The sequence below is a fragment of the Calypte anna genome, chromosome 4, assembly GCF_003957555.1.
Source record: "Calypte anna isolate BGI_N300 chromosome 4, bCalAnn1_v1.p, whole genome shotgun sequence".
NCBI classification, from domain to species: Eukaryota; Metazoa; Chordata; class Aves; order Apodiformes; family Trochilidae; genus Calypte; species Calypte anna.
Window position 1 is genome coordinate 6175805 of NC_044247.1, and position 26713 is coordinate 6202517.

General features: G+C 39.0%; 1 protein-coding gene across 1 annotated transcript in view; it reads left to right on the forward strand.

Annotated features, from left to right (window-relative positions):
- The first annotated feature begins 2892 nt into the window (after positions 1 to 2892).
- Positions 2893 to 26713, forward strand: part of LOC103528426 (transmembrane 9 superfamily member 2) — a 31879-nt gene continuing 8058 nt past the window's right edge. The window contains exons 1-15 of the mRNA XM_030449411.1: positions 2893 to 3263; positions 3779 to 3846; positions 5156 to 5249; positions 7509 to 7636; positions 7849 to 7978; positions 10194 to 10321; positions 12690 to 12801; positions 14546 to 14625; positions 15491 to 15599; positions 20294 to 20426; positions 21273 to 21392; positions 21562 to 21619; positions 24094 to 24253; positions 24826 to 24977; positions 26431 to 26542. Coding sequence (XP_030305271.1) covers positions 2979 to 3263; positions 3779 to 3846; positions 5156 to 5249; positions 7509 to 7636; positions 7849 to 7978; positions 10194 to 10321; positions 12690 to 12801; positions 14546 to 14625; positions 15491 to 15599; positions 20294 to 20426; positions 21273 to 21392; positions 21562 to 21619; positions 24094 to 24253; positions 24826 to 24977; positions 26431 to 26542 — 1869 coding nt within the window. The 5' untranslated portion in view covers positions 2893 to 2978. The remainder of the gene's footprint in view (positions 3264 to 3778; positions 3847 to 5155; positions 5250 to 7508; positions 7637 to 7848; positions 7979 to 10193; positions 10322 to 12689; positions 12802 to 14545; positions 14626 to 15490; positions 15600 to 20293; positions 20427 to 21272; positions 21393 to 21561; positions 21620 to 24093; positions 24254 to 24825; positions 24978 to 26430; positions 26543 to 26713) is intronic.

The window sequence follows — 26713 nt, forward strand, 5'->3', positions numbered from 1 at the left end:
AAGTTATCCCCCTTCAGCAAAAGGAGGTGCAAGAAGGTTTTAGTTCATTTAATGAACACGTGTATGGCGATACCACTCCCTGGGAGGCTTAAACTGAGATGAGCGTAGTTTAAAATTGTGTTGTTGATAACACGAAGTTTGGCATTGGTTCCCCTAACTCAAATTTTTAAAATTATATCTGAGGTTCAGTTGAGGTTCATGATTTGCTGTCTTGTAGTTGAAATGTCAGGAGGAAGACTGTGCCTATGACATTGGGTAAGTTTCATAGTTTGAATTTCTAGGTTATCTAATACAGTATTAATCAGTGAACAGAGCCTGTTGTCTTGAGTCACCCAGCTTTTAATTTAAAGCCACTCAGCTTTTAATTTATAGACGTATTTTTCTACTACCTTCTTAAAAGTAAGTGATGAAAACAAAGGGAAGTTGCCTGATTATGTATTCTGGTGGGGTTTTTAAACAGGGTAACTATTTTGCATGTTTAATAGTGGCCTTGGCATCTAGTTTTACAGTTTCAATCTTCAAAATCTTTCCTGACATAAATGATTCAGTGATTCTATCTTACCTTAGCATCCTACAGCCCTTGTGATTCCTTCCCACACTTCTATTTGTGCAGCTGCATAGAGGGTTAGGAGGGAAGAGGGGGTTTGAAGCAATCAGAGGTGGTGCTGTAGTTTCCTAGACCGTGTTGTCTCATCAGAGTCATAGGAGACAAGGAATCTGGTCCACTTACCACATGGGATGGACACTGCTCAGCTCCTCTGTGTATTATATTCCCCCTCGTGGTGGTATTCTACAAACCTGTGTTTCTGAGAGGTGCCACAGAGTCTATAGGCTCTGCTGGAACTGCCCAGTGCTGTTACAGTCAATGAGCTGTGTAACTGTTAACATCCTGATAAGAGAACATCAGACTCTGTTCTTATCTCCAGTTTTTCAGTCTCCTCTGCTCAGACACTGATACTCAACTGCTCTTTGTGTTAGGGGAAGCAGAAGGCAACCTTGCTTCAGACAACCTTACAGGTCTGTTGAGAATAAAAAAGAAGGTAGTTCTTAAACACTTCTCTAGACTGCAGTACGTACTTAAAGATCCTCACTTTTCCAGCAGAGATGCTAAGAGTTCCTTTATTCTGTTTACTGTGCATGGGAAAAGGGAAAGATGACCTTCGGGTAACTAAGTGGGAGGATACTGCATGTGATGATAATGCAGTTGGCTGAAGAATGGCACAACTAGACAGTCATTCAATTACCATATGAAATAAAGGTTCAAACTCTAGTTTCAACACAGAAGAATTTAAACCTCTTCATCTACAATGAACAGTGAAACCTAAAGCAAATTGCTAGTCCTGTAAGCATGCTAAAAATAGTATTTCTGTGTGTGAACAGTCTCTGTGTGCTTCTGTGATGTACAGTGGTGTATTTGCTGACCACCTCCCAGGTGACTGGAAAGATAAGCAAATGCAAACTGAGGTCACTTTTTCCTTTTCTGATTAAAAGAGTAAAATATTTCGTTGGGAACTTCATTTTATTATCACAGTATTCATTTTATTCATAATTCATTTTATTGTCACAGTATATGTGACAGAATGTATGTCTACATATACATATACTGTGCATGTAGATAGATGGGATTAGAATGAACAGAATTACATTTGAGACAGCATTTGAACATAACCGTTGCAATTATATTAGGGCCAAATTCTTCTATCCTTTGTCCCAAAAGATACCTTCATCAGCCTCTCATCAAAACCTTAGTTCCATCTACACTGCACTGGAATGGTATTTTACTGTATTCTAGTACGAAATTTATATATGGTCTTGCTCCTAGTTCAGTGAGACAGATCTTTGCTAGAGGATTAGAGGATATATAATAAATATAATTCTTCTAATTCTTCCCCTCCTTTCCTTTTTTTTTGTTTTTGGTTTGGATTGTTTTTGTTTTTTTTTAAGAGCCATCGGTTTCTTTTGCAAATGATCTTTCAATTATGGATTTTCTCACAGGAAATTTAGTCATGAGGGGTACTAATATTGGCACCCACAGAATAGTAAATAGATGGTATAGCTAGGGAAACAGAGATGAGGAAAACTCCACCAACATTTACACAGAAGATAGTTGCTACCTCACCAAGCAGTTACAGTTGTCTTTGCATTACCACAGCTTAGAAAGATTTCCTTAGGTTTTAGAAGTGGATGAAATGCAATTATGTTATTTACAAACCTGCAGTTGAAAACCAGAGTGGCAACCGCTCGCCTAAACAGGAAATAGAGGAAGATGGAGGGGTTGCCTACCAAGAATTAAGAGGAATGACCTTAGCGCTGTGTCTTAGATCTGCCTTGCCAGGGTAGCACAGAGCTCGGATTGCAGCCATCGCTTGGATCTGCTTCTCAGACAGGTTTTCCAGATGTCCTTGAGCACTGTGTCCTGGTTTGAGAGGACCAGGATAAAAAAAAAAACAACTGCCTGGGGACACTCCCAGGACAACTTCTCTGGCCAATGCCACCTGCACAAGCGAACCTGGAGTTCGGCATCGCGTTCGTGTCATCAGAACCTGTAGTTCGGCATCTCGTCCGTGGCACGGCTGCGGCTGTGCTGGGGCAGCACGGAGCCACGGGACACTACAAACCGCTGAGCCAGGCATCCGGAAAACAAAACAAAACAAAACAAATCATCAAACACAACTCTTAAAACTCACAGCCTTGCAGGTAGAGGTTGCGATGCAAAATCTTGGATTTCCACCCTGATTTCTCAGCCGGTAAAATCTAATGGGAGTATTGGGGACTAGAACCTGGAAAGGGGTTCTGGTACGAGTCACCACAGGGGACTTTTAAGAAAAATAGACTGAGGTGACCGTGGAACGCAAGGAAGAAGGGAAACCAACCACCTCCCTACCGAGGAAGAGGCCACAGCCTCCCCCAACACCCGAGAACCAACAGCGGCCGCGGTGAGGGGCGCAGCCGCCGTGCTCAGGGTGCCCTGACTCAAGATGGCGCCCGGGGCGTCACCTCCCAGCGCGCAGGCGCCGCTGCCCCAACGCGAATGTGACGCGGCCGCTCCCGCCCTCCGCCTCCGCCGCCTCAGCAAGGCGCTGGCCAGGAGGGGTCGGGGCTGCCGCCTCGGCTCATGGTGCCTTCAGCCCTCTTCAAGGGGGAAGATGAGGCTGCTGGCGGCCAGTCTCCTGCTGGTGGCACCTCTCTGTACCGCCTTCTACCTGCCCGGCTTGGCGCCCGTCAGCTTCTGTGAGGAGGGCGAGGAGAGCGAGGGCTGTAAGGTGAGAGAGAGCCCTCACGGGAGGGCCCGACACGGGCGGTCCCCTCCCCAGCCCTGCCGCGGGGAATGTTTCGCTCGGGGTCTCGGTTGCGAGGGAGGAGACTGCCGAGAATCGTTGACCCGCTGCCTGCGGGCCCCGGGCCGTCTCCTTTAGGCGGCAAGCTTTGCTCCGGGAAGCCAGCAAACCCTTTCCTTTGGTGCCGCCAGTGTTTTGTTATGGCGAAGCCCTCCCTTTCCCCGCTGAACTCCTCCTCAGTCAGCGCCAGGAGGAGGGTCCATCGCCGGTTCCTCGTTGCAGATCCCGGTGGCTGCCGGGCAGGCGGGGTCAGGCGGCTCCGGCGTGGCCCAGCGGCTCCGGGGCCTGTCAGAAGTGTGAACTCCGAGGTGGGATAGCGAGCTCCGAAACTTGTCACAGCTCTCGGCAGCCGCGATGCGTTTCCTCTCGACCGCGCGTTTGTGTTTTGCAAGTCTGTGTTTTTTTCATATTTTTTCTCTTCCTGCCCTTCCCTGTTTCAGTCGCTGATCGAGCTCTTCGTGAACAGACTGGACTCGGTTGAATCGGTTCTGCCGTACGAGTATGATGCGTAAGTATATGGCAGCAGCTTTCCAGAAGTGTGTGGAAACCCTGCTCTCTGTCCTCAGTGCAGTGATGCAGCTCCTCAGACAGCACATGTGTTCCTTGTGAGCAGGACTTGGGATGTAGGGAAGGACATAAATCCGGTGTTCGGTGGCAGGAATGAAATGCAGGAGGGTGGAAAGGATGAAGGCCACACCTCTGCTTTCTGACCATCATCTGTTACACAACGCTGCTGGGTTTCTAACAGGTGCATTCTTTTGGGATGGGATTTAGTGTTGACTGTCTGTTAGGTTGGAAAGTTCTTCCTGCTAGCCCAGTCTAGGAGGACAGGAGCTTTGTGTTCTTTGTTTCTGGCAACTAGAAGAAATCAGAAGTCGTTTTTATTTTTCCTTTTTCCACCAAAGCTCCGTATTTAATTCTTGGGGGTTTTTTTGGCTGTGGGGTTTTTCTTTTCTTATTTTTTTTTTAATATCTGTGAAGACTGTTACTTGTTTTTCCCTAAATTTGTAGGCCTAGTAAGCAGTGATGTAAATGTGATTTGCAGCCTTACTGCTAGGCATACAGAAAAGAGGAAGTTGAGGGTATTGTAGGTTTTATCCTCTGTCATGCAACAGTAGCAGTAAGAGCAGAGACTTCCGTTCAAAAAGCTCACAATGTCTCTGAATTAAGCCCTTAAATTCAGGGCCTTTTTTTTTTCTTATGAAAAGTACTTACACACCTAAGAGTAGCGATTGTTTTGTTCCTCTGACCTACTGCTACTGGTGTTTAAGTAACAAAGATCCAGAATTGTTGCATTCTCTATCCCAAGTATTTCTGCATGTATGCAGTTGGAAAGAGTTGGTGAATGGCATTTGGCAGTATGGCACATTAATATTGAAAGCACTTCCCTTCTTTGGAACATGTTTCATGTTGAATACTGTTTTTAAAGACTCATTAAGAAAGGGGTGTAGTTATTTTTCTGAAACTGTTTTGCAAGAGAAATGGACAGAAAGTCTTCTTTTCCTAAAATTAAACATTCCCTTGTTTGTTTAAGTTGCTGTTTGAAAAAGGAGCTTGGATTAAGCGTCGTGTGTTTTTTCAAAGGTACTTTAGTGTGATAGATCTTGGATGAACTTGATATAAAACGTATTAATATTTCTATATATTAGATGCCAAAATTCATGGCAAAGGCAGATTTATGCTGACAGTGGCTGACCCACCAAAAGAAGCATGAAAAGTATGAAGTTAAGGACATAGCTCAAGAAAGTATTTTTGGCCAATATTTATAGTTATATGTCAATTAAAAATTACAGGTAATATTTTCCATTTTTTTCCAGTTTTGACTTCTGTCAAGATAAGGAAGAAAAAAGACCATCAGAAAATCTTGGACAAGTGCTGTTTGGGGAGAGAATAGCATCATCTCCATATAAGGTTTTTTTTATTCCTTGAAGTTGAGCCTGCTTAATTTTTTTGTCATTCTGATTTCTGTCATTCTGATGTCTGTAATCCATATACAGCTCAAGATTGGATGATTTGGTTTATTTTTATTTTAATGTAAACTTAATAGTGTTTATGCATTAAGAACAAAACCCTTCCCACCCCCAATACATCTCAGGGTGACTAATGTAAGTTAGGAAGCTGAGCCAGTAATCACTCTTCTTTCCTCTTCCTCTGTGGTAGATTAAGTCCAGAAACTATATCTTGAATAGTTCTTGAACTGGGTGTATAGTGTGTTAGGTGATATGAAATATTTTTTACAATGTTGTATTGGAGGCTGGAAACTGGTGGTCCAGGAACCATTTCATATACTTGGTTGTACTTTCAGAGAAGGGGAAGCCAATTTGGGGCTCACTTCCAGCTTTTTCCTTCTTAAACAGACTTAACATCTGTTGGCTAAAACAAAATTTTTCGTTTTTGAAACATGTCACTTGAAATGTTCTGTAAAATAAATGTATGTGGAAGTATTTTGTAGATTAGGTACGTAGTGTTTTTCTGTTTCAGGCTCTGTGTTGGTGAAGATCAAATGTAGCATCTCTAACATGCTGTTCAGTCAACTTAGGAGAACTGTAAAGGAGATAATGGTCAAACACTGGCTCTGCAACCTTGAAAGCTGTGTGCTGCTCAAGTGCAGCTTCCAGGCTGGGGTTTGCTGATGAAACTGAAAACTGGACAGTTTGTGTGTTAAAGCTGCAAGACAATCTAAATCCCTGTGAGAAAAAGAGGCAGCAGCAGTTTCTAGGTCTGCTGCTCAGTCACGAGGGACCCAATCACATCTTTTCATGGGAATCTTAAGGAGGTGATGTCCTCCCTTGTGTAAACTGCTCCTAAAAGTCCCTTTTTCTTTGAGCTATGCAGTTTTAAAATTTATGACTGCTGGCCACAAGAAGCTTTTAAATACATAGTATGATGGCTAATTTGGGCTAGATAGCTGTTGAGCAGAAATGATGTGGCCACACAGAAAGGGTGTGGCCAGCAGGAGTAGGGAAGTGGTTGTGCTCCTGTATTCCATATTGGTGAGGCTGAACCTTAAGTTCTGTGTTCAGTTCTGGGCTCCTCACTAAAAGAAAGATCTGGAGGTTCTGGAACATGTCCAGAGAAGAGCAATCAAGGTGGTGAGGAGGGTTCTAGAGAAAAAGTCCTATGAGGAGTGGCTGAGGGAAATGGGATTGTTTAGTATGGAGAAGAGGAGGCTGAGAGGAGACCTAATTGCTCTCTACAACTGCTTGAAAGGAGGTTGTAGTGAGGTGAGTGCTGGCCTCTTCTCCCAAATAAATAATGATAGGACCAGAGGAAATGATTTGAAGTTGTGCCAGGGGAGGTTTAGAGTAGATATTGTGAGTTCCTGTACTCAAAGAGTAGTCAGGCACATCCTGCCCAGGGAGGTGGTGGAATCGCTATCCCTGGAAGTATTAAAAAAACATGGAGATGAGACACTTCAGGCCATGCTGTAGTGGGCATGAGAGTTTTTTTCCAAGGTTAATGGCTGGACTCAGTGGTCTTGGAGGTCTTTTCCAACATTGACAGTTCTGTGAATAAATTATCATTAGCAGTTACTTGTTTGAAAAGGCAGCACACTACAGTAACCAGAAAATGCTGTTACTGGTTAGCAGGTGTTGATATTGTTAGGATTTTCCATAAGGTTTAATTCTATTAGCTCACTAAATCCTAACTGGGTTAGATGTTTGACATACAAATGTGAGCATGTTAGGTGATACCTGCACTTGAGACATGGATGCTGTGCAGCTTATTTCATTTTTGGCAGCCTTGTCTAATAACTTAGAAATCATGAGGAAGCATAGCTTAAATTAAGATGAAACCTTCAAAAAATATGTAGTTAAAAGTCTGGTTTAGCAGATGATGAAATTACCATAATAAAATAAACTGGTGAAAGAAGAAAACATTGCCTTTTCTACTAATTTTCAAATTTCAGCTCTTAAGGTTTATCTGTATGTAGTTTGTGTGGGCTATTGAAGAGGTTTTTAGCAATGTGAAAGGACATTACAGGTGCTGGATATACATAAATCTTGAAATATACCTTAAAGCTGTTGCATGGGAAATTCTAGCTTTAGAAACTTCTATAGCAAGGAAGTGAAGTATCTCAAGATAAGTCAGCTTTACATGAAAAAAGATCCAAAGCTTTTTGAAGCAAAACTGAGATTACTCTTCTTGTGTGCTTTTTTTGTTTAACAGTTCACTTTTAAAAAGCAAGAAACATGCAAGAAGGTTTGTACAAGGTCGTATGACCCAGGAAACAGTGCTGATAAAAGCAAACTAGCTTTTCTGAAGAAAGGAATGCAGTTGAATTATCAGCATCACTGGTAAGCACAAGATATATGCTTGAGGCTGGCTTTTTTTTTTTTTTTCTGGCTTTTTACCTTTCTTTCTTTCTTTCTTTCTTTCTTCTGTGTGATAATTGTCCTCTGCTGTGCATCGTGTGGGCACTACTGAAATGTATACTGCATGAATGTTAAATGTCTATGTGAAGTAGGGTGCATCCTTTTCTGAGGACATGTTCTTTGCTTTTGTCTAGGATTATTGACAACATGCCTGTAACTTGGTGCTATGATGTGGAAGATGGACAAAAATACTGCAATCCAGGATTTCCAATAGGGTGTTTTGTTACTCCAGATGGCAGAGTTAAAGATGCTTGTGTTATAAATGTAAGTGGTGAAACTTTTCTTGTTAGTATAGCACGTGTAATTTAATCTGCAGCTTTATTTTAAGCTCTCTTTTCCTGAGAAAGAACTCTGGTAAACATGGTTAGTGTTCAGAATGTGGACACTGCCAAAGCTGAATGCTGCTGCTTTATGCAGTGCCTCACTGATACAATCATTTAAAAAAACACCCAAAACACAACAAAGTTCATACAGATCCTTTGACCAGTATAGATAAAGCTATAAAATTACTGTATTACTAATTTTTTAAAATTGTTAATTTAATTGTTAATATTACTAATGTTTTAAAATTGTATGTGTAGCCATCTTTATATCTATTAATTCTTTGTCCATGTTGTATTTATGTGCAAGACCTTCCTCTTGTCAGCTTCAGATAGAAGCTTTCTAGACCTAGAAATGAGCACTGTGCTCTAGTTGCCAATGTTACATCTGGCAGGGTTGCTAAATGTGTCAGCATTTTCCCAGGTGGTTGGAGGATAACAAACAGAGCTGTGATGGGGGAAGAATTATATTGACAACAATTCAAAATGTGTCAGTTATCCTGGGAGTTCAGGGTGAACTAGCACAGTTACAGGTAATAGCAATATGGTTTTATCCCTCCTGGAGTGAGGGGCTGTACTCCTCCCAGTGAGGACAGAGCTCTCTGCAGTGACTCTGCTCTGCCACAACTTACTGCTTGCATGCAGTGCAGGCAGCTTATTTGTATTCAGCAGGTCTGAAGCTTCTTGGAGGTGCTGCATTTATCAGTGTTCAGCTTACTCTGCCATCACCTTCCAGCTCAGGTTCAGAAGTGGTCTGTGGTTTGAACAAACTGCCCTAGCCGAGTGTTCAGCTCTGTTACTTTGTATGTGACGTTGTTTCCAGTTAAATGGATAGTGGTCTATGTTGTGTTGGAAGCTGTCTGGTACAGGGCAAACCATTGTAGCAAAGACTTGGATTAAAAGTTTGTTGTGTTTTTTTCCTTTTGTTTTGTTTGGGCTTTTTGTTGGGTTTTTTTGTTTGTTTTTCCTTTGGAGGGAAGGCATGAGATGTAGGCTGCAGTGGTTAAATTTCCTGGTGAGTGCTTACAGAGCTTGCACTGTGTGTCCAGGAAGTGCTGTGCAAATCACATGTGTGATCACCATGGTGCAGATGATCCACCAGTGTAGCAGTGGTCATACCCAGTGTCAGTTTTAGTCCACAGATTTTGTGAGAATGTTGCCCAGCATAGAGCTGGAGAGGTGGCTGGTACATGGGCAAGTAAGATTGTAGCACCATGGATATGAGTGTAGTCTTTGGGCTGAGTTGGGGAATGCCATCCTCTCTTGGAAACATGCTCAAATACCTGTTCCTCAGGAGACACAGCCCTTTAAAAATGGGGGAAGAAAAAGGGCACACCTACAGTTCATCCTCACATTTATGCATCTTCTACTGCTGCTTTGGAAATGAAGGAAAAAGGTGCCTAGAGGTTGGGTTATAGTATGACGTGGGTATGATTCTCCCAGTGGGAATCTTGATCATATTGAAAGGTAATTTCAATGCAAGCCACCCTCATATTTTGCTGGGAGGGTGGCAGAGGACAGAATTGGTATGGCTAATATGCAATAAATAAATAAATAATTTTACTTGGAAACTCAGTTGGCAGTCTGGTTCCCTAATTCAAATGAGAAGTGTTTAACCAATTGCAGTGTTGAGGAGTAAATGAAATCCAAGTCCACTTAACTGGCTCTGTTATCATCTGAGCTTTAGATAGTTCTTCATAATTCTAAATTCTGAAAGGATAGGGATGGCAAAGCAGAGCAGCTACTGAAGGTGAAGGTGATTTTTTTAAGGCAGAGCTTGGTTGGTCAGCTTCAGTACCACAAAGACTGTGGGGTGGGGACAAGTGAGGAATCTGAACTACTTGTATGTTGAGTAAATATATATTGAACTTGTTTTGGCAGCTTTTTTTGTGGTAAATACAAAAATTATGTCAAACACATTTAACTCCTGCTAGTAGCACAGATGTGATACTTTGTTATGTAGGTTTGTATTTATAGAATACAATATAACATATAGGAAAATACAGAGATTTTGCATGGATATATTAATAAGTAAGAGTGAATACTGAAGTATTTAGCCTTTTCATCTCCTTCACTGGACAGTTGTTTCATTCTAAAGTTCTTGACTGCTTGGCGCCCTCTCCTGTTGAAGTTTTTCAATCTTTGTTGCTGTTTTGTAGTCAGAGTTTAATAAGAAGAACACTTTCTACCTCTTCAACCATGTTGATATAACAATCATGTACCACAGTGGGAAGGATGAAAACTGGCCTGGTGCAAGACTGGTGATGGCAAGACTGAGACCACAAAGGTAATTGTGCATCAAAGTAGCCACTTCTAGTAGTGGATATTCCTAACAGTAGTTGCAAACTTAAAATTATACTTGGTATTAAGTAAGTTCTTTCTTACAGATTATTCTGGTAACTGATAAAACTGTCAATGCACTGGTTGATGTCTGGAACTGTGTTTACAAAGGGCAGTTCCATGACTGTAAATGTCATTAAACTTTTTTTTTTAATGTTTCTCTCCTGATGGAAAAACTCCTTAAGCAGAGTTGTAAAACCTGACACAAACAATGGAAGGTTTCTGATGTTTTTAGGGATTGGTAACTGGGTGTGCATCACTTTTAATAGGCATGTTTTCAGATACTCTGAGAACCAAACATCCTTTAACTGAGTGACAGCTTCCCACATCATCTCTGACTGTTGCTACCTTGACTCCCTTTGCTACTCCCTCTGACTGTTGCTACATTGTACTTTGTGTGAATGTACAGTGTTTGTGCAGGTGTAGTTTTTCCTGCTTTAGTTTTGATACTGAGGTATAGGTGAAATACCATTTTAATACTGGTATTTAGCACAGCAGAAGATGACAACTATTTTTATAAGAGGAACTTCTTTTCTGAAACAGTAGCTTCTTAGTTTCTTTGTTGACCAGAGAGAAGATGCAGCAATTAAGAGGTCAGAAACAGGCTGAAGTGATTACTTGGGCCTCTTGTCAGTCTACTCATGGAGTTCATACTTGCCTATATTTGAAAACTACAGTCCATTTATAAAATGTCACAGTTTCACAGTTGCTTTTCTTTTTAGCTAAATACTTCCTTCTTTCTACAAAGATTAAGTACATTCCTGAATTATGCTACCACAGTTTCTCAAGTCAGACAGACATGACTCAGGTATACTTGACTTTCTGTTGCAATTATGTAGTGTGTTTTTAGTGAATTATACTTGCTATGCAAGTTTATTCCTTACATTTGCATGTGATCTGAAATTGTAGCAAGAAGATTCCACCAACCTTCTCAATTTTTGAGTAGAGCTTTATCATTTGCCTCCTGAATCATTAAAAACTGGGATTTCATCTTTTCACCAGTAATGCAGACCACAAGGGGGCACAGTTAGGTTGCAGATAACCTTAATTTTGTCATTCTCTGACCTGATGTTTTGCTTAGTGCAGCTGTCCTGATGGGGAGTATTTGTTGCAGCACCCTAGGCCTGTTATGCAGGTTTTATTATTTTGTGGCTTGATTTAGTTGTTGATATTTATTAATACATACAAAGTAGAATTGTTTGTCTAAATTGGATAAATACAATTGTCTCAAGAGGCTGTGAGAGGGAAACTATTTTTTTCAGTGTTAGAAAAGGTTCACAGGAGCAAATTCAAGCAAACCTTAATGTTTATTTGACTTTGTGCTTCTATAGCTGCAGTGTTTCTAAGGTACTCCAGAGAAAGGTTTGCATATTTGGACTTTACAATGGTGAATGTTGCTCTGAGTATTCTATATGTTTCAAAGTAAACAAGACTCAAAAGATGTGAAATTAGACCACTTGTAGAGGAATGGAAAAAGGAAGGGTTCCTACGGTCATGTCTTTTGCCCCAGTGTAAAAAAATAATAGGAATTTTAAGAGAAGGACAGTCCCAAATAGAGCAGAATAAAATAAGCACCCTGTGAAACAGGGAAGGTGAGAACTCTGGGAGACTGAAGGAAATTCTGTCTTCCTTAGCAGTGAGCACACAGAGGTTAAGTCCCATTCCAACAATACAGTTTTATTAAAATGTGGAGGGGGAGGGAAGGGGTATTTTGTGTTAAAACTTATATCTTGGCAGCTCAAGATCTCCAGACTTCACATCCTGGTTAACCAAGCAGCATTTTTGCTTTGGACTGGCACTTCATTCGGATCATGGCAAAAAAAAGGGTTGAGTGAAACTCCATTTCATGACCTTTCAGAGGTCTGCAGTGCTCATCTGCCCCATGCTTAGCAAACAACTTTACCTTTAATGTTCTCAAATGCCCAGAAGTGTGTACTGGTATTAAGAATGTAGGATAGTGTTCCAAGTCCCTTGGATGCTTTCTGGGAAGGTTTTAGCTCTTGCCTCCAGAGAATTTATGTTCAGTTCAGGTGGCTCTTTAAGTCTGTTACAGAAATTCTGAATACTGATGCATAATTACATAAATTATTTTTCTCATTATCCCTAGATATAAATGTAATTATTAATAAAAATACATTTTAACACCTTCAACCTTTGTTGGTAGAAGAAAAGAAAAGCAGGTTCTTATCTGGTATAAAATGATACACACAACTCTCTTTTTTGTTTCTTTTGATTACCTTAGAAAATAATTAGTGAAAATTCATCCTCTAAGGCACATGCAATTTTATTTAACTTTTTTTCCTCCCCCCCCTTAGCTACAAACATACAGATGAAAATAACTTAAGTTGTGAAGGTCCACCTATGGAGATTCCTGGAGAATTCACCAATAAACTGAATTTGATCTATACTTACTCTGTGACATTTGAGGTGGGTATTGAATTTGTTATATGAATATGTAATTCCCCAGAAGAATGAAATCAAACCATCAGGATAATTTGATAGCAGCCATAACTGGATTAAAGGAGTGTGAATTCCATAAGGATGGGCTTGTGAAACAGTTTTCCTCAAACCTGTTACGTTTTCATTGCTGTAGTTTAAGTAACTCTTGAAATGTATAAATAGACTTCTTTTGCCCAGTTTTATTATTGATAAAAAGGCAGTAGGTTGAATAACTGCAAGAGTTCTCTTCTTTGATGTGTGCTCTATATTCAGTAAGGTACTGAAAGTCTCATGTTGAATAGATGCTTGTTATATATGGACTGGCTTTTTTGTTAAAAGCTGTTTTTAGCATATTGTAAAGCTGTTTTTTCTAGTGAAATTGTAGAGTTTGTCTCATTTTATATTGCATTTATTCACTAGCTTTTTTTTATTTTAGTAGGTAGCCATTTCTCTTTTAGAGTTAATCCACTAATGTTTACTAATACAGGCTTCATTCTGCCTGTTTTGACTTGGGAGGAAATCGGGCTTTTCTTGCAACTGGGCCTTTACCCCAGCATAGAAAGTGAGCCTTCTGTGGGGGTGAGGATAATTTGGTTCAAGCTTCTTTAAACTTGGTACCTCAGTTCTAGACTGTCCTGAAAGCTTGGTTGTTTCTTCTGATGTAAGACACCAATTGTAACAGACTTGGCTTGAGACCACCAGCTTATTTTGTACAGGCAGTGAAGCAGCTGTCATATGCCAACAGCTTTCATTCTTCCAAATTGAATTTGATTTGAACCACTGACCTTGAGGTGCAAGGCTCTGTATCCTGTTACTTTTCCCAATCCTCTTTAGTCTCTAATTTTACTACGTGAATGAGCCTCCTGTCTATTAAGATTTGTGTTTGAATCTTGATGATAAATTGCAATTCAGACTTGGAACATGAACTTTGGCTGGTTGCTCACACAGTATGTTATGCATTTGGGCTGCCTACTCTCTTTTTCTAGGGGGTGGAGCAGGTGAGGCTTAGCTGCTGTGGTTTCAGGAGCTTCCAGCAGAAGACACTGGGCACATCTCAATTTCCATGCACTTCAAAACTGCTTATTTTCCTACCTCTCTGTTAGTTTTTATCATTAGTTTCAAATTAGTTGTGAGAGAATTTGGTAGCCAGACAGGAGGTATACATTGCATGAGGCAAGCTGTAGAGGTCAAGGCTTGGAGGTGACAAAGAATTATCACTTGCACACATCAAGAGTTTCAAGGAGATAAAAGAGAATAGAAGCATTTTCAAAGGTGGAATTTGCCAAATGATTTCTTCTTAAATCCTTCATAGGATATCTAGAAATAAAAGTTCTGTGTCAGGAATCATAGTGGGAAATAGTTTGTATCAGACAGCTTTATGGCAGGGAGTGAGGAAGCCCCTGCTAAATACATTAGCAATGATGGGAGAGAAGAATTCCAGGGGAAACTAGAAATATATTCTTAGAGCATGTTTAACGAAGCTGAATTTTAGAAATCACTGTGCTGTGCTGGGAATCTTTTGTAGTGATGGCCTGATTCTTTTTCAGCATGTATTTGTGAGCTGCAGGTAGCTACTTAGCAAATTATGGAAAGATGAGGCTTAGGACAGAGGACATGAATAGGAGACCTCAAATGGAAGGTTTGTGTAAGAGATTTGACATGCTTGTTCATTCTCAGAGGCTGCAAAGAACTTGTACTTGTTTCTCTTAATTGCTGTTTCATTTCTTCATAGGAAAAAAATAACATCAAGTGGGCTTCCAGGTGGGACTACATTTTGGAGTCCATGCCACATACAAACATCCAGTGGTTCAGGTAAGATTTGCATTTGTTCAGTGAATAATCTTGCAAAGGAGTGCAAAAATCTCTTAGTTGTGTTTCTTAGGGATATATAAATTCTGCTGTGGTAGAACAAAACCTGTTAGTTTTCAGGCAAGAAAACTTGCCTGAAACTTTTATCAGTCTTCCATCTCACTGTAGTATTGCATTTCACCAAAGGAATGCACCATTAGTGTCCAAAGGGAAAACAGTTTCCATAGTTTTACTTTATCATCTCCATACTTTAAAACTTTTGAGATGTTGCTTCTCTGCAGTGTTCTTGCTGTTACTGTCTGCTAAGAGGTAGGTACAGATGTGTAATGCATGGTTTGTATTTGGCAGCTAGTTACAGTAAAAGGGGCTTTTTTTACAAGTTGTATATCAAAAACTCTTATTTGCCTCTGTACCATGCAACTGATATCAAGTAATTATATAATTTATGTTAAAATGTTAATGATTTCTAAGGTAAAGTGTTTGGAAAGGCTAATCTGATTAAATGTGTCTTTACAGAATATTAAATGGCATGATGTAGATTTCATCGGCTGATAGATATAAAATCTACTTGACAGAGTCTGCTTTAAGAGCTGTATCTGTTTCACTAAAGAAATTACTTCTGATCTGTAAGGAGGAAAATAAAGAAAAGCAATAGGTAACTGTACTGTGAATATATCATGAAATACTGTTCTTCAGATTTTTGTCTCCTAAGAATTGAAGATACGTAGCTTAAAACAGTTTATCTTCTCTGGGTAGGAAAATACCAAAAGGTCTGAGTATCTTGAGCTATACATGTGGTATGAATTGAAGTGCTTGTCCTGAAACCTGAATAAGTGGATTGAAAGTTTGACTTTTTCTTTAACTACAGTATCATGAATTCCCTCGTAATCGTTCTCTTCTTATCTGGCATGGTGGCTATGATCATTCTGAGGACTCTTCACAAAGATATTGCAAGATACAACCAGATTGACTCTTCTGTAAGTCAGATTTATGGCTTCTACATAAGCACATTTTTCTGGAGATAGTGATGTCTGTCAATTAAGTTTTGAATACAGTCTAACGAGATGTATAACAAGAATTTGATACATACTAATATATCTTGGGGTTAAAATAGCTTTAATGCTTTCTCATCTTTTCTAGCAGGAGGAATATATGGGCATATGTGACTGTCTTACTTTCCTAGCATCATTTGATGAACTTGTATTATGCAAGGGCAGACTTCAGTTTTTAGAAGTATGTGGAGAGATTCACAGAAACCTTTTGGTAGTGAACAAACTTGTATTTGAAATTTAAGTCCCTTTGTTCCACTGTCTCACCCTAGAAAAGCCTCTTTATTAATATACTTCACAGTATGCCAGCAGCCATGAGATAGAGTGCAGGCAATGAAAAGTGTTCTGGCATTGGTTCATCATCAAGATGTGGCAATTTCTTTGAGTCCTATGACTCTGTTCTGGAATCAGTCTGATTATGTAGCTGTTGGTATGGCACCTACCTGAGCATCCAGTCTGTTATTTAAGGAGTCTCCATCCTTCAAAAGCCATCTGGACATGTTTCTGAGTAACCTGCTTTAGTGGCTTTGTTTAAGCAGAGGAGATGGAGAAGGTGACTTCTGGAGGTCCCTTCCAGCACCAAACATTGAGTGATTTTGTGACCCTGCCAACCTGTGATTATACAAAAGATTCCTTGACAGTGCACCCATGTTTTAAGTCATGTTATGTGACCTAAAATATGTGTGCAGAGAGATTTGTAGCAATCATATGATTAAAAAAACTGTTTTGTAGTCTGAACAATCAAACTTATGTGGAGAACAGTTATTTTTATTGATAACTGGTTTTACCCAAGATCAGGCTTAAAACTGCTGCAGGCAGGTGTTGTCCTCACTGTAATGAAGCTGCATTAGGAAGCTCTAATTCCAAGGTAGTATTTCTTTATAGTGCTTTGTAGTATAACTTGTCTAGAAAGCAATTGTGCTAACACATGATTTCTGAAGTCTGGGAAGTTTGTGGTCTAAATTCCACGAGCTGCTGTGCAACTTCATAAAGCAAAGCTGTCTGTTGGGTTATTTTGTTTTGTTCTGTTTTTTTTTAAGAAACATACCAGAAGACTATTCTCAAAAAGGATTAAAAATTAAACCAATAGCTGACCATGGAGAAAAATTAGGGTGAGGATCAGTAGTTGCCTTGTTAAATGTTGTGGTAGAGATTCTGATTGACACAGATGAATACAAATTGATGTGGCTTGTTTTCTCTGGCAAGGAAGTGTGGTGGACTTTGTCTCTAAAGTCACAATATTACAGTTCATGTGCAACATGACCTCAAGCTGTATTAGAACTATTTGGTGCATGTGAATGATTTTTTTTATTATTATTATTTTTTATTATTTTTTTTTATTATTATTTTTTTTTAAATACAGTTTTCCTGGTGATCACTGTATCACCAAACTGGGCTTGGTTTGTCTGACTTAACACAGTGACTGAAGCTTGTTGCCATCCAACCAAAGCTGTTATTAGTTCTTTTGAAACACATACTTCTTAAAATGGGAGAGAGGCAGGTCCCTATGGTGGCTTGCTGCCTTGATGTAGGAGAATATAATTGACTGTGAGTTAAAAAGACTTGACCAGTTGACTGCAAGTGAAAGGATGGGTAAAGATTACTCTTTCTCATTAACAAAAGTGGTATCTGCAAGCCAAAGATGAGAAATAATGTCAGATACTACAAAGGCTTAAATTTTCATTGTTGTTCCTGTTGATCTGGATAAAATAATACTTTAAAATGCACAAAACTGTTTCATATTGAAACTAAAACATCTGAAAGTACTTTTATTCTTCTTTGGTTTTGATATTTAATAACTCTTTTGTTAATACAAATCCAGACAGTAATTAAAGTGGAAGAATTTTTCCACATTCTTTAACTGATCATTTTTGTGTAGCTCCTGTTTGATCTCTCAATTAAATTATGTTCAGTTTCTTATACTGTGCTGTCTTTATTAGTTGGTCATTCCTAATGTGATAAAGAGCAAGACTTGTAGAAGCTTGATTAGTTTTTATGGATAACAGCAGGGATAGGTGAGACTTTCAAATAACATAGTTTTAACATTTTCTTGCTGGTTGTGAGAGACTTAAAGATCTGTTGCTGTTCAGGGAACTGATCTAAAAACCTGTGAAATAATTGTGCAAAAGTGAACCTGGGCTGAGGTAGATGCAGTGAAGCAAATTACTATCTAGCAACCAAGAAATGCTGGTGATTCTATTTGGGACAGATGCACAAGCCAAACACATTTAATGTTCAGCTCATACCATCTGGGTTTTAGTGTGATGTACTGAGTTCTACATTCATAAAGTATTTAGAGATCATTAGATTAGTTTAAGGTCTTGTGACAGAGAAAAGATTCCTGAACTGACCCTGGCAAATGCTCTTCTTTTCAACAGGGAGAGGTAAAACTTGTCCTCTTTTTAAAAATCTCTTTTACTGTGACTATTTGAGTGCAGGTGACTTAAATCTTTGTTAGAGCATTTTGAGAACAAGGCTAAATTAATAGATAAGGTGAGGTTTACTGCACTTTTTTACAATTTACAGTAATTTTTAGCTTGTTGGCCAAGATTCAGAAGTAACTTTTAAGACTTTCTCAAATATTTTGGTACCTTTGAAGTCTTAGCTTCCTGCTTGGATTAGTTGTGCAGTTCTTATCCTCATCTTTGAACCTGTAAATGTTAGCAATATAAAATACTGCTGAAATCTTTAAGTCTGGCAAATACTGACTTGTAGGTAATGAGATGAGCTTTGAGCTGAACTCTGGCCCATAGCTCCATACGAGATAAATCAGGAGTCTCAATCTGCCGAGATTAGTTTCCCTTTATTTTTCTTAAACCAAGATATTTACCATGTAGTTATGTTTTAAAGTTTGCATTAACATGGGAGAGTGTCTTCTGAGTGCATTTGCTGCATTAAATGTTGGTAAGAAATCTAATACCAGCCATTCCAGATTTGTACATTTTCCTTATTCTGCCAGAAACTAAGGTTATTTATTTCTGCTTAGTGTTCACAATTTTGAAAACAGATAAGTATTTGCTTCTGATAGTAACTTTTTCAGTTCTTTTTTATTTACAACTGCCTATAAAAAGTCTGTCTCAACTACTTTCTCATAGTCTGAAATTGAAGTAATAGTGATGTCTTACAGGAAAGTGTCTTTATGCTTCTTTAACCTGGAGGAGCACTGTTGTGTTGGATTTTTACCTGGATATTTAGTATCCTTTTCTTTGGAAGCATAGGTTGTTGGGTTTCTTTAATCTATGTGTTATCTTGTGTTAAATAGTTTTCAATTTTTGCATTAGTATAGAATCAGAATGGTTTTGGTGGGAAGGGGCCTTAAAGATCATCCAGTTTCAACTCCCCTGCATGGGCAGGGACACCTCCCACCAGCCCAGGTTGCTCCAAGCCCCATCCATCCTGGGCTTGAGCACTTCCAGGGATGGGGCAGCCACAACTTCCTTGGGCAACTTGTGTCAGTGTCTCACCACCCTCACAGTGAAGAATTGCTTCCTGATGTCTAACCTCAATCTACCTCTTCCATCTTAAAACCTTTACCCTTTATCCTGTCACTACACACCCTTGTAAAAAGTCCCTTCTTGGCTTTCCTGTAGTCCCCCTTCAGACACAGATATATTTAAGGTAGCCTCTGTGTTTAAGGTAGCCTCAGAGCCTTCTCTTATAATAAATCAGACTTCTGAGGGTACTTTCTAGCCAAGAAGGGCAAACAGAGCTATCAGTATGGGACAGACAAAGCTCATCTTCCAGACAAAAAAAAAGCATGCAATCTGTTGCAAGTTAAGATGCTTTGTGTTACTCACCAGTCTGGTCTGTGTTCTTTCTTACCCTGTCCTTTGTGTGCTTTTTTTAGTGCTAAGCAGTCCATTGAACTAAGCTCAGTGTTCCTCCATTGAATGCAACCTGGAGCTTTTAACTTCGTGAGAGAGAGAGTGGTCTTCTTGAGGGGCTGGTTGTTTGTGGTTTTGTGTGTTTGGGTCTTTTTTATGAGGGGAGATCTTTGTTTTGAATGATTTTTATAGAAAACTTCTTTTCTTCAGTACTTGTTCATTAAAGCCACTGGACTGAGTATGCCCCCTGTGCCACCCACCCCACACCTCCACCGTTCCCTGCCTCCCTCCATCCACCCACCCACCCACCTCAGGCAGTAAAACAAAAAGTGTTGGTATTTGTCCCTAATGATTCTAGGGAGCAGGCTTTCTTCTGGAGTACAGGGATCATTTAAAATAATTTCCAAATCTCATTGTCATTGAGATTGATGTGCTTTGTAATAGAAGCACAAAAAGAGAAATGCTTGAGCTAGACTGAAATGCTATAATCCAAGTTAAATTAAATTGAATGCTTTGTTTTTGTTTAAATTTAGAATGATGTTCTGTGGTTTGCCTAATTAGATTTTGTTTTTTTCTTGCTTCAGGAGATGAGGATTTTTGTGATAAATCCTGCCTTTTTCTTTCACTGAACCATTAGGGGGTTATAAAATCAATGAGTGATGAATCAGATGCAATTAGTCTGCCTTTGGATCTAAACTGGAAGTTAATAAAACTTTAAATATGTGTTTTGCATCTTGTTTGTTTTAATTCACTACTCCATTATGTATCTGTGCTAAAGACATTGCTGATTTTATACAGGAAGATGCCCAAGAGGAATTTGGCTGGAAGCTGGTTCATGGAGACGTGTTTAGACCTCCAAGGAAGGGAATGTTACTGTCTGTCTTTTTGGGCCAAGGAACACAGATTTTCATTATGACATTTATTACTTTATGTAAGTAACTTTGTTGAGGTGATGTGTTTGTAACTTAATAGTCTAAGAAAGTTGCAATGTTATTACACAAGTGAAGGAAGCCTGCTTTTGGAAATTAAGCCCTTTTAGTAAAATAAAATACCAACACTCATTATCTAGATAGCTTGAGTAACCCTGTTAAAAGTGGTGGTGTTCAAAACATTTATCACATCTGGGCTAATTCAGATTTTTCATGGTTGCAGAAATGAAGCTTCCTTAGTTCATACACAGGAAGCCTTCTTTTATGGAAGAAGCTTAGTTTCAAGGTAGGGAATTCTTGAGTGAAGAATTCCACCCACCATCATGGTGGGTGAGAGCCTGTTATGGAATTTGAAAAAAGTGACTCATAACTCTAAAATTTATTCCTACTTAAAAAAAAAAACAAAACAACCACCCCCCCCCCCCCAAAAAACCCCCCCCAAAAACACCCCCCCCCCCAAAAAAAAAAAAAAGCCCAAAACTTTCCCCCTAACTAAAACCCCTTATCTCTGTCAAAAGTTTTGTTTTCTCCAAACATAACTGTGCTCAAATGTCCTTTATGCCACAGATTAAACATCCATTGTTACTTAGCATGCATAGATACTGCTCATGCATGTTTACAGCAGAACTGTGAGATTTTGGAAGCAGACTTCATCAAGCTGAAATCTGGTTTGGGTTAATTTTTCACCTCTGTGCCATTTTATTTTACAGTCTCCTTGCTACGAGAAACTCTCATATGCTTCTCATTTAAATATTTGCATATGAAAGACATAAACCTGTACAGTGGTATGTTTTACAGGGGAATTTTGTCATGTGTCCACAAATCTTTACATTTTTTGGTCTCTTTAGTCCTAGCCTGCCTTGGTTTTCTCTCTCCTGCCAACCGTGGTGCTTTGATGACCTGTGCAGTTGTGTTGTGGGTCTTACTGGGAACTCCAGCCGGCTACGTGTCCGCCAGGATGTACAAGAGTAAGTACAGAGGCTTGTTTAATTTGACATGGCATAAATTCAGGATTCCTGGCTTGGTATAGATCTCAGACTGAAGCTGGTGTCTCAGACAAAAAATCCACTTTGCCATACTGCCAAACACTTGGGAAAAGTTCTGAATTTGAAATTGTCTTTGCTTTTCCCCCTCCAGCGTTTAGAGGTGAGAAGTGGAAGACGAACGTGTTGCTTACAGCTCTGCTGTGCCCTGGGTTAGTATTATTTCCCCCTGGTTTTTCCTTTAAATAATTATGAATCTGAGGTAGGAAGGGCGTTGGGAGGGAAAGCGAATTGTTAGGATGCTTGTTTGTGTAATTGTCATTATTTTTCTGCAAGTTGCTGTTGCTTTTGTACATTGCCTCTCTGCGAATATAAAGAAAAGTAAATTCTGAGGTGTGGGATCCTCCTGCTCTGTACAACTTCTTGTTTTGTAATCAGCCATGGGGTTAGGAGGCATGATGTGACTCTCCTGCAAGGTAACATCACAGAGAAACATCACATTAGGCATGGTGATGGGGTAATTTCAGTTTGGTACCACTTGTTAAGTTCCAGATAATCCTGTACTAACTGCTAGTAGGTGTGGTCACTTTGTTAGGAAATGTGTGGTTTTGTGGTAAGTTTGAAGTGTCTGTAGTATTCCTGTAAATAGGGAGAGATTGTCCTTTGGGTGGAACTTCTGTTACTTTAATTATAGTATCAATGTTTTCTTGCAACTTATTGAAAAGGATTTAAAAATGAAATTATTTTTTTAAAGTAAATAGCTATGCTAAACAGTGGAAGTTTAATATGCTTCTGGATGAGAGTAATGTGGACATTCTCTTAAACTGATTATAATCATCTTGTAGAAATGTAGGTAGTATCCAGTTTCTGATATGACTGTAGTGTGTATCATACTATGGCTGATACTGTTGTGCTTGGGAAGGGTGAGAGCTCTCCTACATTTTTTTTCATAGCTCTGAAGAGCAAGGTTAGTGAAGAAAGGGAGCAGGAACTAATTTCTTCTACAACTCTTCCATATTTCTTGGTTGCAACTTTGACTACATGAAGCTATCCCTTTACAATGTCCTTGTCAAAAGTTGGGTAAAATGTTATAAATAATTTCTTCAGGTATTTCTTCCCCCCAGAAAAAGCTCAGAATGAATAAAACATGACTTGGTTTTGAGTAAAGCAGAATTTCATTAAAAAAAAAAATAAGTGTAATGCATTCGATAACAACTGTGTGCTCAGTGGGGAAATCTTATTTCTAAACAAAAGGTGCTTCAGTCTCCCTGCTATCATTCAGATATTATCCTGAGAGAAAAGAAAATATTTATCAGTGGAAGAAAGATCGTGCTGATCATTTAAACTCCCAAATAAATTAAGTTTCACAAAGGAAGTAAAATGATTGGGGATGGTGGAATAGGAACAGATGTCTTGATTATGCTATGCTAGTTCAGTGAATTTGCATAATATCATAAACAGCCCAAGGCTCTTGTAGTCTCAGTAGACTGATGGGAGCTCATATTTGCAGTATTTTTTTCTAACTTTGCAGGGTGTAAGTGGGATCTGTGTTACGAGTGTGGGCAGATGATGAAGATTACCAAGGCTTCTAAAATGGATTTTATTTTTATTTTTTGTTAAACATGATGCTTACACCAGGGGTCGCTTGGGTGTGCTTATTTAACAAGTCTATTCCCTCAAACAGTTTTGGCAAGTGTAAGACCTCTCCTAGGGATAAAGGAGCCTGCCCATTGCTCTAATCCTCCCTCCTTCCTTTTTAGATTAAATACAGTGGAGGATGCTTGTTCACTGCAGGCAGTTTAAATTCTGCCTCAGGAACAGTTTAACAAAACCCAGACAATGATGCCCTTCTCAGGAGCCCTTTCTGAGCTGATTTCTGTGATGCATCTCTGAATCCATGAACGACAGCAATTCAAGGAAGCTTTTATATGGGGTTCCCTTGCAGAGTGTTTTGCTTTGGAATGTTTGAAATCTTCATCCTGTGTCTCAGATGTTTTCTAGTGTTTCCCCAGGATGTTTAGAAAATGAGGCAGATGAACTTAAGCTGAGGAGGAAAGAACAGTTCTGGGTGCATGTCATGACTGGTGCAGTCTTTATTTAAATTCTCCAAAGGTGTGGGCTCCTGAACTGTGTAACTGCATGAGGTGTTACTACAAAGATTTGGGTTGTGGAGAGGAGCTCTCTTTAATCCACCCTTCTGCTACCAGCTGCAGCAGGGTGCACATTTGTTGTGAGAGTCATGTGTGGCTTCCAGAATTAGAGATTTTGCTGTCCCTGTGTTTTTTCCAGAGGGAATTATTTACTGATGTATAAAATAATGAGATTACTGGTGATAATAGGAAAGGTGATACAGTTAAGAGAGGTTTTTATTTGTTCTGCCTTTTAGCATTCTTTGTATAGATTTGTAGAACAGGATGTTCCTGTTACATTTTGGTTTTATGTGCAGTCTTTACTCAAACAGTGACTTTACCATAAGTTAGTAGCATTACAAGCATTGGATGTTGCAAGCATTTTTATGTTATCTGTAAAAGTTTCAGAAAGTAACTTAGACTGTTAGGAAATGAAAGATTACAAGAAGTGTAATTTTTCTGATGTAGCCTTTTAACTGGTTTATGTTGTGTTTCTTTAATACAAAGTGATATTTATTCTTTTCTGAATATTTTATCTTTTCTGATTTTTTCCTCAGGATTGTCTTTGCTGATTTTTTCATAATGAATCTCATTCTGTGGGTGAAAGGATCCTCAGCTGCAATTCCTTTTGGCACTTTGGTTGCTATCCTGGCTATGTGGTTCGGAATTTCAGTCCCACTAACATTTGTTGGTGCATATTTTGGCTTCAAAGAGAAGGTAGGGCTCTGTGAGGATAGTTTGGGAATATGAAGCTGAGACATTGAATCTGTAACCATACAAGAACTGGTTAGATTGAAACATCTGTGACCCTGAAATTATGTTTCCCTTTGTCATGATTTTACAACCAAGGATATGCTTATGTCACACTAAACTTTTTATTTTCTTGTCCATTGACTAGAATAAAAATTTAATAAATTGTTGGAAGTTTTGCTTGCTTTTCTGCTTTTAATAGTACCTCAGCAGTTTCAGTTTTGAAGTAGTACTTCAGAAGCAGTTCAGTTAATATTTGTAGCTTAAGATAATGACAAGCAACTGTGGTTTTTTTTAATTATTATTAAGGAATGAGAAGATTTCTTTCCTTTTGTTCTGACTTGCTTACTGAGCAATAGTTGCAATAACGAGTTTTATTTTTTCCTAATGATGGGCAACATGTTTGTATTTTTCCTGGTTTGGTAACTTGTGTGATGCCCTGTGAATGAAAACAGTTATGTTTATCACATTGACATGGTAGTGTCAGGGAAAAGCAATCCTGTATGTGCTGTAACACTTTCTCTTCATTTATTTCAAAGCCTATTGAACATCCAGTTCGTACAAACCAGATTCCTCGCCAAATTCCAGAACAGTCCTTCTTCACAAAGCCATTGCCTGGCATCATCATGGGTGGTATCTTGCCCTTTGGCTGTATTTTTATTCAACTTTTTTTCATTTTGAATAGCATTTGGTGAGTATCACTTTTTTGTTGCTCTGCTTATGCTGGTTTGATAATCAACATATAAAGTTTGAAGATCCCAAACCAACTAATAAAAAGAATAAACCAACTCTTCTAATTTTTGGTCTTGCAGACTTTCATAGAATTTCCAGAATATGCATTTTTATTCCTATGCTTAGAACTTCTAAAATTAATTCTTATTGACAATTGCAAAGTGTGCAGTGGGGGTCCTGTTGTCTTGTCCTACCTTTCTGGCTCTGAACAACAGGAACTTCGTGGCTTCATGCTGTTGTGGTTAGGTGAACCCTTATCCATTGTGTAACTATGTTATGACTTATGAAACTTAATATGTTGTAGCAATTTCAGCTGTTAAATCAGAATAGGGTCAAGATCTTGGAATTCTATGTTTTGCAAAACAAAAATTCCACCTCCTGTGAAACATGCACACCACTCCTATTTGTCTTGTGAAAAGATTGCCAAGCAAGTGCATGGAAAGTTAAACCATAACAATTTTTCATGACTTTCACAGTGTAAATATGAAATGTTTAATATGTTGTTCAATGGGCACTATTAACCTGAAGGTGCCAAGTTTTTAAGGTGTCCTCTGTTTATGTTGAGGTTTCTTACAGAACAGCTTTCTAAATTAGTTCTTCGATGCAAATACATTCAGTATGTTAGTCTTAAGTCTCAGAAAAAGTAGAAACCATGTTCTATAGCAATGCTGGAAAATGTAATCAGCTGACAAACAGATACACTCTGGGCTTTTGTAGTTGAAAGTATTGAATTTCCAAATTGTTGCTGGTTATTTATCCTACAGAAGGCAAGCATGGAGGGAATGTGCAACTTCCAACTCAGTAATTGTCTCCATCAATCAATACAGCTGCTTTGATTACTTCCCTTATCTGAAAGACACCAGATTAAGAGTAAAGGAGGATATTTTCTTTGAATTTATTTTTTGAGTGCTCTTGTGTTTGAGCCCATGGATTGGAGTCAGACTTGGTCTGGGGATGCACTGAGAGTTAGAGGAGCATCCAGGTGGATGTGGTGAGGAGATGGAGAGAGAACTGAAAAACTTAGGATGTGGGTACTGAACTAGGGAATAAGATGGTGATGCAAATCTTAGGAAAGCTGAAGGAGACCTGAAGTGGTAAACATTTCTAGAAACTACCTGTAACTGTTCTCTGTCAAAGCTGATTGAAGCTCAATTCAGTGAAAGTATAAATGAGGACTTTGAGTATTGCTCTCTAAAACAATTGTTTTATTTATAGCTTTCATTCAGGTAGGAAAAAAACTTCTTATGAATCAGCCAATAGTGGTATCAACAGTTACCCAGTGGTGTGGGCTTTTGTTTTGCTTTTGATTTGTTCCTTGTTTTTTAATTAGCTTAGCAGCTGTCTGGATAACACTACAAATTATCTTGGAGAACTTCAGCCAAAAATGAGACTCTTGTTTTTCTTTATTTTAGGTCTCATCAGATGTACTACATGTTTGGTTTCCTGTTCCTAGTTTTTATAATTCTTCTAATTACGTGCTCTGAGGCTACAGTTTTGCTGTGCTACTTCCATCTGTGTGCAGAGGTAAAAAAAATTGAAGTTTTGATGTAAATACCACTTCTGGCTTCAAGATGTTAGACATAGACTTGGTGTGTTCACGTACACTGTGCTGGACAATGGGAATGGATTGTATTGTCTGCACTTGACATGCCTGTCATAGCCAGTCTTCTGAAATGTGCCTTTTGCTTCAAAATC